The following is a 12322-nucleotide window of genomic DNA, read 5'->3' as shown; positions in this document are numbered from 1 at the left end:
ACACTGGGGATACCTGCGATCAGCTTTATGCAAGTTTGGGTTTGAGGGCCCTATACTCACAGCTATTTTGGCCCTTTACTCATCTGCATCAGCCAAGGTATTTACATCTAGTTTCCTTTCAAAATCATTTCCTATAACAAATGACACCTGACAAGGGTGTCCACTTTCTCCTTTAATTTTTGCGCTAATTATAGAACTTTTAGTGGAAAAAATATGAGGGATTCAAATGAACTCGGAGGAGCACCGTATAAACCTTTTTGCTGATGATATTATTCTGATCTGCTCCTCCCCAGAGTCTACACTTCCGGAGTTCTCTAATATTATCCCAGCTTTTAGCGATACCTCTTACTAGAAGGTCAATAATTCTAAGGCTCCCTGCCCACGGATCTCCGCCACGGGAGCTGCCGCCCGGGAGCAGGAGCCGGCAGACGGATCTCCGCTGTCAGCCTGACAGATAGGCTGACCGCAGGGAATCGCGACAATTCGCAGCATGCTGCGAATTGCCGGCCGCGAGTGGAGAATCGCAATGATTCTCCGCTCGTGGACAGGGAGCTGGCGCTTTCCATAGCAACGCTATGGAGATCATCAGACAGCGTGATATTTAGAAAAATCTAAAGAGTCAAAGCTGCAATACTATTCACACTAGTAAAAGATGGAGGTTTAAGTTGTCCTATATTGCAATACTATTACGCCACTAGATCAAGCAAAATCCATGACAGGGTGACACTTCCAAGATTTGGGTTAAATTGGAACTATTCTTTTTAGGTGGGTTCGCCCTGTCAGATCTTTTGTATGCCACATTGTTTTTTAAACAGACGATTAAATCAAATCACCCCACTATTAAGGCTATTCTGAATATGTGTGGCAATAAGATTAATAAAAGTAACCTGTTTCTATGTAATTATTTACATTGTAGTGTGGCAATTTTGGAGATACACATCCCATTTTTAAATTTGGTTATGTGGAAAGCCAAGGGTATACTAAAAATCTCTTATGGTCAAAGGATATTATGATGGATTATGTTCTAGACAAACATGATTTTTACAAATATCTACAAATAAGACACGCTTTGACTCCTCTTCAAAATTCCATCTTGCAATCCCAACTCCAAAATTAGCTCACATCTCTACTGTGCTATGGAAAGGAGGTATATCTTTTTGTTACAAAATGCTACTGAATACTTATCCAGATGATATATCATTATATAAATCTATATCATACTATGATTCATATATGGTAGGATTATCCCCCAATATTAAAACTATGGAAAAAAACAGGAAAGCTGTTTTCAAATATCTGCAGCTTCCCAATAATTCTAAGGCCTCATGTCCACGGGCAAAAGAAGAATTAAAATCCGCAGCGGATTTTAACTCTTTCTCCCGCGCGCGGATCCGCACCCCATAGGGATGCATTGACCACCCGCGGGTAGATAAATACCCGCGGATGGTCAATAAAAGGGATTTTAAAAAAAATGGAGCATGAAAAAATCTGGACCATGCTCCATTTTCGTGCGGGTCTCCTGCGGGGACGGCTCCCACGGGCTTCTATTGAAGCCTATGGAAGCCGTCCGGATCTGCGGGAGACCTAAAATAGGAATTTAAAAGAATTAACTCACCCGCAGCGGGCCGGGAAGGTCTTCTCTTCCTCATGGCCGGATCTTTCTTGCTTCGGCTTGACGGATGTGCCCGGCGCGTGACGAGTTCATCCGCCGGCCGAAAAAGAAGATCCGGCCGTGAGGAAGAGAAGACCTTCCCGGCCCGCTGCGGGTGAGTTAATTCTTTTAAATTCATATTTTAAGCACTCATGTCCGCGGGGCAGGAGGGACCCGCTACGGATTCTACATGTAGAATCCGTAGCGGGCCTGATTTTCCCCGTGGACATGAGGCCTAAAGGCCCCTCTGGCATTAACTTTAAACATAGATAACTATCAAAGAAACTGTCAAACAGTGATTCTACACTTTACCCTGGTAACCAAAACCAAGATAGCTAAATATTGGAAAACTGATAAAGTCCCTACATTAAAAGAAATTATAGCGGGCATGAACCATAACTGCTGGTATGATATATGGATATCAAGTAGACATAATGCACTAGTGTACTAAAAACAACCAACTAGTGGCTATATACATAATTAAAATTGAAAATCTAGACCATATATACGATGGAGTGTCATAGGCATGTACAACTCTTTTACTGTCTCTGTTCTTGGTTTATTTTTCTTAAATTTATATAGATACATGATAATTTAACATGTTGATTTAAATATGTTGAGAACTATGTTGAACTATTGATTGTAGCGAATTTGAAGGCATTACTTCAATAACATAGTCCACTGTATACATATGTATATTTTGTTTTATCTTTCCTTTCTTTTTTGTTACTCTGGTTATGTTTGATAAAAATTTTCAATAAAAAGAGATATGAATAAAAAAAAAAAAACTAAGGAAATCAAATACTAATATTAAAGATATTTCAATGACACTTTAAGGCCGAATTCACATGGGCGTATTTGTGCACGCAATATGCAGAGAATAGAACGCATTGATTTCAATGGGTTCATTCACATTTCTGTATTTTGTACATACATTTCGGTTGTGAAGAAAAAAAATAGAGCATGCTATACTTTTCTGTGTCTTTGCGCACCAAAGGTCCCCATAGAAGTCAATGGGAGGCGCGCAAATGTGCACAACATGCAATGAGATGCATGAAACACTACCTAATTCCGCTAATTTGCTTCAAAGAACACATCTGGAACTAATTAGCCATTTCAATCGGTATGTCTTTGTTTGCCACACGCAAATGAGCATACTCTATGGGCGCAAAAATTACAGTAAATACGCTATACCTATGTGTGCACCAATACGCATATATTGTGAATCTAGCCTAAGGCTACATTTGTAGTAAATTCTGTGGAAAATATGCAACGTATGTGGATTCTGCATTAACCTTTTTCTGCACTATGTGGATGAGATTTGTTAAAATCTCATCCATATGACTTGTACTGTCAATGTGGATTTTCTACAGCATTTACACTATGTGTGAAAGTAGCCTTATTGCTCTCAGTGACTCTCCCGTGGAGTATACATGGGTTATTTCCGCATGAAATCATGTCTTAATAGGGCTTGCAGGAAAGATTACATCACAGCAAAATACGTTGAACACAGCTTTGTGGACAAAGAAAGAAGCAAAAGTCTTCATGGAATTAGAGAGGCTATTCAACAGCATGACTTGATGGCCTTACTGCAGAGCATGGCAAATGGCACAGATCTGAGTAAACCTCTTCATCCTGTGGACAATCAGGTATCTTACCCTACTTATTGGAATAGTGCAGCTTTGTGTATATATATGTCTTTCCCTCCCATGTTAGAAATGCTTTGTGTTTCCTGTTTTGAAAGGATCATGTGGAGTATCCCCTTCACTTTGCAGTCTATATGAGTGAGAGAAATTCCCTACCAATAGTAGATTTCATTATCCAAAATGGGTATGTAAATTTGCTTATTGAGGCAGAGCAGCATGGAAGTTTATAATTTGTTTTTCTATATCTATATATTATATTCTCTGTTTTACTGGATGGATGATTCTGGTTTCACAGGGGAGCTCTGGATAAAGTTGGAGCAGATGGACAAACAGCTCTGCATTCTGCAGTCAAATATAATAAACCAGATTGCATACGGCTTCTCCTGAGAGCAAAGGCATCTGTGAATACTGGTAAGCACATGTCTCTTTTCCCTCCCAATGTCCAGAAATCTTCATTACACTGTTTATTGAGACTCTCACCTTATTCTCACACTTTTCTAGTGTAAATAAGTAGAATTTACGCAAATCCCCTTTCCTGTAGTCCTTATAGCAGCACATACATATTGGGTTAATCCTCGTGCTGCATGCTGAGACAGGTGACATGCAGAGTTAAGCTTTTTCAACATAAAAAGGATCCTAGTTCTCCTCCTACACTATGTCAATAAAAAAACAACTAAGGTATGAACTAAAAATCAACAATTTTATTAAGAGTGAGATGCTGAACTGTGCTGCTGTTCAGACTGCAGGAAAGAGGAATTTCGTAAGTAAATTCTGTTATTCCTGGACATCCTCACAGCAGCATATACATATGGGGATGTATGAGCAGCCAAAACAGCATGTCCAAAAGTAGAGTCTTATTTGCTAAAATCCAGTCTACAATGACAGATGAATGTGTTAGGTGAAATCCAAGAAGCGACTCTACAGATGCTTTCAATAGGGATCTGTGTCTGTTCTACACAGAAGAGGTGGCTATAGCTCTAGTAGAATGTTTCTTATTCCTGTAGGTGGGGAGAGACCTTCAATCACCACTCTTACCTACCTGGCTAAGGAAGGTTTGGATGCTTTGCACCCTTTCCATGGGCCTTGAATAAATGCAAAGAGATGAGTCTTCTCTCATTATTCTTCATTCAAGACAGGTAGACCCTTAGGATCTTCATCCAGGAACTGTAGATGTTCATTTTATTCACCTGGATGGTCAGAACAAAATACCTGGAGAACTAGTTCCTGATTGATGTTCGTGGAGGAGCAGCATTTGAGCTAAAATGAAGGGACAGTTTGGTGTACCACCTTGTAAAGGTGAAGTGATAAATAAGACTTTTTGGAAGCCAAGGCCTGGAATTCATGGACAAGCTTTACTGAAGTGATAGCTACCAAGAACACTACCTTAGTAGCTAAGATACATAAGATACACACCTTGTAAAGGCTTGAAGAAATGATCACATAACCTTCTGAGTATCAAAGGTCTTATTTTGGAATGAGACTATGCCTTATTGAGTGCAGCTTTTGAATAGCCACCACAAATATCTTTACAAGGGCTTCTGCCATTAAGGAACTACCCAGGAAAGTTGGTGATGCAGAAATCTGCCCTTTAATGGTATTAAGACTTATACCTCTGTTATTTCCATTCTGTAAGAATTGGAGAATTGGTTAGTTGCTCTTACTGTAATCCTCTAATAACACACCACTTTTTGATGGTAGCCATCACTCTGGCATAGACTCTATTCATTGCAACATATCTAGAGCACATACAAGTGGATAGTACAGCCTAGGAAAAACCAAGCAACCTTAGTAAAGGCTGCATGCCATTAGGCCGAGCATCTTGAGATTCTTGGACACCAGGTCCGGTCTGAGGGGGAGCCACCAGTAGTTGCCCTGACTCATACTGAGAAACGTTAATCCACGTTCTTTTCTACCAAAAATTGAATGATAGCTATTACTGAGGCTCTTTCTCATACGACTGTTGCCAGGTCTCACGAGGGTATTCGGCTGATTGTGTCCTTACAGAGAATAAAACTTCTGGACCTTGCCATTGTGTACTCCTGATATATCCTACTCATATGTCTGTACCAAGAGCAACACACTTGCTGCTTCCTTGTTACAGATTTCGGAATGTGGACCCACTGGGCTAACCAACCAGCTGGGTGACTGGCAGCTGACCCCAGCAGACAGGAGTACCTACAGAAGGGTAACGGGCCCTAAGGTAAACAGGAAGATGGAAGGGGACTTGCCTACCAGCAGGTAATAGCCTCAACAAGGGCAGCCTTGCGCTGGAACCTAGGGCCTGACTAGCCCTGACAAAAAACTGGGATGAAGTACTGAACACACAGAAATGAAGACAGTGCAGAGAAATAATTTACTACAGAGACGAGAAAGAAACACAGACAGAAAGGAAATGGACACACATACACATATAGGGCACACAGTAAAGGTGCAAACAGAACAAGCAGACAAAGGTCAAAAATGACTTAGCAGTCCAGATACAGAAGACCTAGCAGTGGAGTGACCAGAGGAAACACCAATACTGAGGCAACCAGGAAGTGGAGCAGCTCAGCTTAAATAGGAAAGAGCTGAGAGCCAGAGGACTGGTTAAGCTTGTCAGTGCTGGGTGAAAACAGACATTGACTCCAAATGCACAGGAATAGCAGAATGATGCTTGGGGCTGCCCGCACCTGTAAAAGGGTGGCAGGCATGAGTAGCAGACCTTACATTCCTCCAGAAGGGCTGGAGACCTCATGCCTCCCTGCCTGTATTTGCATGCCACCGTTGTGGCATTGTCCAATCGGACCCTAACAGCTCTGATTAACAGTAGATGGTGCAGATGTTGGAGTGCTTTGAATACTGTGAGCAGTTCCCCAGCATTGGAAGACAGAGCACTCTCCATTGCAGTGCAGCAGCCTTAAGCTGAAACTCTTAGGACGTGGGCACCTTGACCTTGGAAGGATGCGTCGATTGTCAGGACAGTCCATTGTGGGGGCTTAAATGCTCTTGCCATGTTTAAGAATCAGCAATCAGTGTCAAGATGTCCTGGTCCTCTCTAGCAGAATGTTAGACTGATCTAGCAAGTCCTTCTGTCCGTCCCATCTGTCCAGTATTACTATCTCTAGTGGATGCATGTGCCATTTGTCCCAAGAGATTGCATTTTCGGTTGCAAACTTTAGATATAGAACCTTCATGGCTTGCCTTAGAGTTATCAGTATGAAGTCCAGCAGACCCAGGACTTGAGTCTGTAAAGATGATGCTAGCTCTGATTTTAGATTGTGAGAGTTGGTCTTCTCAAAGTTCAGTACCCTCAGTACCCAGCTGAAGGAAAATAGGAATGAGAAGACATGATCCATCTGTATGATGCAGAGGAAGTAGGCTTACCTCTGCCTCTAACGCTGCATTCATTTCCCTGGGAAGGGGTTCTACTCTGATATTGATGAAGATGTTGGTGGTCTAAATGATGGCTTAGCCAACTTATGGCATAATCTATACTGCGTAGGTCCGACAGACATTAGAAACGGATTTATCCTTTTTACCTAAAAGATCCACCATTAGCTCATCTAAGTGAGAGCCAAACAATCATCCCAGGTGGAATTCCATAGCGCACAGTGTAATTTTAGAGGCAGTATCTACTATCCAGGGTTTCAACCTCACTACAAGTCCCTGCAGTGGAGAGAGCCATAGTTTTGGCCACCAGTTTTATTCCTTATTCATGCGCATCACACAAAAATCTAACGGTAGGGAGATGTTCTTGGAGGAATCAATTAAATCTTCTCTATGTACACCATCCCATATATATTTCTGTAGGTAAATAAGCCAACCTATTCAGTATCTGCAGAAATTGTGGACACACAGACGCTTGGGCTGCACTAGCCACATAAATTATCTTACAGGAAATCTGTCACCAGGTTCATGTGGCCCGAACCACGGGCTGCATGAACCCACAACAGGTATGCATATTGCGATCCATAGGATCCTTCAAGCTACCACCATCTTCAGATGGAATCAGAGTTCAGTTGGAAGATTTAACAATGGCTGTGTCAACTTTGAAGGGGACTCCACCCTCCTGCCACTGATTCTCCTCCATAATGGCGGCTTGTCTCTCTGGATTTCTCCACTTTGAAAAACAGAACATCAAATTTTTAAATAGATTTTATGGCTGTCGGCATCCAATTGACTCTTCAATGCATTGGCTTTGTTTTTTTAATTGTTTGTGTTTTATCATTCATTTTTCTATTTTTAGAATTTTTCCCACTATTACTATTTATGCTGATATTATTATTATCATAAACAAGCGGACAATATTACTACTATGCGCTATGTTTGCCAATACCCAAATTCAGTCATTTTGTAATATTCAACCCTTGTTTTGCCTTGTCTTTTGTTATTTGCTGAAATATATTTTTGTTTTGTTTTCTGATCTTTTGCTTCCTCATTTTTACTTTCTCATTATCTGTACCTCAATTTATGTTTCCTTTACTTTCCTATGTTACATATATGTATAGCACTACTAAAGAAGCATTGTGTTACTTCAAAATGTGTTTTTAAAATGGTATTAGCTATAAAAATGAAGGAATTAATATGACAATATTTGTGTATTTGCCTATTCATCAAAGGGTCATGCATTATTCCCAGATTCTGTGTCTACACCATTAAGTGCTATACACATCTACCCACAGGTTGAACGTTTCCTGGGTTGACTGCACCCACCATCTCATGCATATATCACTCTTGTCATTATATCATCAAGATATTGAACTAGGACAGGATAAACACATTCCTACTGCAGCTAACTTTAACTGGGGTAGCTCCACTCTTTTCTTCTATCTCACATCATCTGCTTGTTCAACATGATGGCAATTTTTGGTACAATTTGGAAAAATATTTAAACAGAAGATTATTCCAATTGTAGCAAAATATCTGTTTGTGTAGTAGGGTTTTTTAGTGAAAGACTTCCAGTAATTGAAACCTACAGCCCTAATTCCAAAAATGTTGGTATGCTGTGTGAAATGTAAATAAATGATAAGGAAAAAAAGAATGCAATGATTTGGAAATCTAATATAACCATATAGAACATAGTACACATATCAGCAATGTTTCCAATTTATTTAAAAAATTACTTATTTAGAAATTGATGGCAGCAAGACGTCTCAAAAAGTTGTAACTGGGTTAACAAAAGGCTGGAAAAGTGGTACTAATGAAAAACAGCTGGAGGGTCAATTTTCTACTAAGTCACATGACTGTATATAAAAAAGAGCATGTTAGAGAGACATAATCTCTCAGACACAAAGATGGTCAGGCCAATCTATAAAATCTGCATCTAAAAATTGTGGAACAATTTAAGAAAAATGTTCCACAGTGTAAAATTGTGAAGAGTTTGAATATCCCCCCATCTACAGTACATATCAAAAAGATTCAGAGAATCTGGAGAAATTCATGTGCCACGGGACAAGGCTGACAATGAATATTGGATGCTCGAGATCTACAGGCCCTCAGGCAGTGCTGCATTAAAAACAGGCATGACTCTGTAATGCAAATCACGGAATGGGCTCTGGATTACTTCCTGAAATCATTGTGAACACAGGTTGCCATGCAATCCACAAATGCAAGTTAAAGATGTATAATGTATCAAGAAGAAGCCATAAATCAACACAATCCAGAAATGGCAGTGTCTTCTTTGGGCCAAAGCTCATTTAAAATGAACTGAAGGAAAATGGAAAACTGTTTTGTGGTCAAATAAATTAAAATTTGAAATTTTTTTGAAACATTGGTGTCCTGCAGACTCGAGCAGAGGGATCATCCAGCTTGTAATGAGCACACTGTTCAAAAGCATCTCTGATGGTATGGGGTTGTATTAGTGCCTATGGCATGGGCATCATACACATCTTGAAAGACACTATCACTGCTGAGCAGTATATAGGAGTTTTAGAGCAACATATGCTCCCATCCAAATAATGTCTCTTTCAGGGAAGTCCTTGCATAATTCAGCAAGACAATGCAGCCATACTGCTTCTATGACAACAGCATGGCTTTGCTGCAGAAGACTTCGGCTGCTGAACTGGCCTGCCTCTAGTCTAGACTTTTCACCAATATAAACCATTTGACACATTCTGAAACAAAAAGACAACATTTCTCTCCCAAAACTGTAGCAATTGGTCTTCTAACTTCCCAGACATTTAGTCTGGTGTACAAATAAGAGTGGATGCTACACAATGGTAGACATGGCCCTGTCCCAACTTTTTGAAAAATGTGTTGCTGCCAACAATTTCTAAATGTATTAATTTATTAAAAATGAAATGGAAAAATGTCTCCCTTTCGCGATCTGATATGTTTTATGTTCTACTGTGAATAAAATATGGTTATACGAGATGTCCAAATTATTGCATTCTTTCATTGCAGTTATTTACATTTTACACAGCATCTTAATTTTTTGGGAATTGGGGTTATATGTCCAGTTAAGAATGCTTCATGTATTCACTGTGCTTCATTAAAATTTGTTATCTGGACTACTTTCCTGTCTGGTCTGCAATTTATTTAGTTAGAAGTGAAATGTCAATTATAGTGACAATTAGATAGAGATACACTATCAATGTCTTTTTACCTTGACCATATGCTGTGACTGTGTACTTTCGTGGTACCTGTGTGTATGAGGAGATTGCATCTAACCTATGTAAATAGCTGCAGTCTGTATGAGCAGCTGAGTATATGTTGGGTGGATTGTGTGCTAACACCGTAAGCAAATACAGATGTTTGAATCATTGAAATATTGTTTCTATTTGCTGTGGATTTGAATGATAATATGCATGTATACTTTGTAAGGTGTTTCACACCATCGCCCAAGCTTTCTGTCATAAATTATGGAAAAAATGGTACAGCAGACTACGCTATTTTTTTAATGTTAAAATGACAGACCTCATGATGGAAATTGAATATATCCCGTTATAGTCAATGGGTTCTGCCATTATTTTCATCTTTCCATGAAGGAACAGAAAAACTTAAGGGCTATAGACACCTTTACTGTATTTGTGAAGTTGGATGTAGTTAAATATTTTTAATAATTTATTCTCTGCACTTGCAGTGTGGAAGTGTGAATAGAGCCTAACTAATATCAGAACATTTGCCTTTTTTCTCATGTTCTCCTGGAAAATTTGGGTAACAGACCTTCATTTGAAAGACCTGGCATCTCTTCTAATATGTCTGTTTTAGTATATACTTGTATTCCCCATGAAGTGTCAATTCTAGAGCATCTTTTAAGTAAAGAGGGAGATTTGTGCTACTGATGTAATTGACTCATAAAGGATTGTGTAACTTGGACGTCCAACAAATTCTGACCTGGGAAAATTACTAGGTGGACATGGGTTTTCATGCCTCTGGATGTGAACAAGACTTATTCCATCCAGTGGCCATCCATTGAGTTCTGAGGTCTGTGATTGGCTGCAGCAACTTGTGATGTCCCATACACAGGTTGGTACTGCTGGACGTCAACACAGTATCATACTGGAGACTCAAAGATTTGGCGGGTGGATTGGTTCTTACTTTTATACATGGGGACCATGATTTAAAAGAAAAATATTTTAACTCTGACAACCCCTTTAATGTTAAATTACCTCTAGGGAAATGTATAGCTTTAGAGCTAATGACCACGGACGGATTTCTGCCGCGTTGTACGCAGCAGAAATCGGCGGCGTTACCCCGGAATTATTAGGTTCTATTGAACCTAATAGCTCAATGTTCACGCTGCGGGAATACGCGTGGCCGGCTTCCGTTGTAGTCAATGGAAGCCGGCCGTCACGCTATACTTCCACTGTAGCACAGCGGAAGTATCGCATAAATATGCGGCCCCGCCCATGTCATCTGAAACTGCCGGCGTGTCATGCGCTGTACTGCGCATGCGCGCCGGCCCTTCATGCAGGACGCGTATGGAGGATCCGGAGTGGTTAAGTATGGGTGTTTTGGGGGGTGGGGCGCTGTGGCGAACTCCGCTGCGATATTCCGCTGGTGGAGTCCGTCATGACCATGGGCATGAGCCCTTATGGTAATATGGGTGATTATGGTGATTTGTTTCACTACCATAATGATAATGCAGGTGTCTGTGCAAATTGTCTGGTTAATATAATGCCTATGTACACCCCAACCCTTTAGTGGGTAAATATCTTTTTACCTAGTTATTCTGTATTCAATATTCTCACTAAGATTTCTTATTTACAGGAATTACCTATATAGTTTCAGTCAAAGTAATGGATATTGGGTAGTGAGACATGTCAGTGCTTTCCAAGAATTACAGTTTTCTGGGATGCATTTCAATTTATATTACTCAGTTTTCAGACTAAAGTGTCTGGAACTTTCAGAGAGGCTGGAAGTTAGAAAGGCTATTTAAAAGAAGGATCTGGCAAGTGGCCCAGGATTTATATTGAGCAGCCCCGTGGTCTAGAAGTTTAAGAAGTTTAGTTTGGCGCTGGTAGTGCTCTATAAAATGTTGGACACACTAATATTGGAGGGGTGATTGACAACAGAGGAGAGGTGGTTAAAGAACACAATGCTAGTGCACTGTTATCTGAGAACACAAATAATACCTTACAGACATACATTCTAAATTACTTAACTCATGTCCTTTGTCTTTTGGCAGTCAACCATGCTGGTTTAACTCCCTTGATGTTGGCTCAGAGTCTTAAACATTTAGAATGTGAAGAGCTGGTAAGTTGCCACAACAGTTCATTTTTTATTCCTTTCTGGAGTATGACTGATATATTACAGGATGTTTTAATTGGTTACAGCTGGAAAGAGCTGGAGATGGGAGTTTTAATATTGAACTGGATTTTGACTGGTTCCACATCGAAGAAGAAATAAGCAATAGTGATGAGGAAGATGGAGAAAAGGTATATTCCATGTGCTGTATTAAGTGACTATAAGTGTTTTTTAAAAACACATAATTGTGATCCATAACATGAATACATGGCATGTAAACTGCTGAATTGAATTATTCTGACATTGCTACATTATTTTCTGTTTTCAAGTGTAAATCTTGCAAAAATGTAAAATTAAA

At 39.9% G+C, this 12322-nt stretch overlaps 1 protein-coding gene across 1 annotated transcript in view; it reads left to right on the top strand.

Annotated features, from left to right (window-relative positions):
- LOC136572048 (arf-GAP with SH3 domain, ANK repeat and PH domain-containing protein 3-like) overlaps positions 1-12322 on the top strand; it is a 79092-nt gene that overhangs the window by 44281 nt on the left and 22489 nt on the right. The window contains exons 17-21 of the mRNA XM_066572668.1: positions 3120-3300; positions 3396-3481; positions 3593-3708; positions 11906-11973; positions 12054-12155. Of these exons, the coding sequence (XP_066428765.1) occupies positions 3120-3300; positions 3396-3481; positions 3593-3708; positions 11906-11973; positions 12054-12155 (553 nt within the window). The remainder of the gene's footprint in view (positions 1-3119; positions 3301-3395; positions 3482-3592; positions 3709-11905; positions 11974-12053; positions 12156-12322) is intronic.

The sequence above is a fragment of the Eleutherodactylus coqui genome, chromosome 1 (assembly GCF_035609145.1).
Source record: "Eleutherodactylus coqui strain aEleCoq1 chromosome 1, aEleCoq1.hap1, whole genome shotgun sequence".
Lineage (NCBI taxonomy): Eukaryota > Metazoa > Chordata > Amphibia > Anura > Eleutherodactylidae > Eleutherodactylus > Eleutherodactylus coqui.
This window is presented reverse-complemented; position numbering and strand designations above follow the sequence as displayed.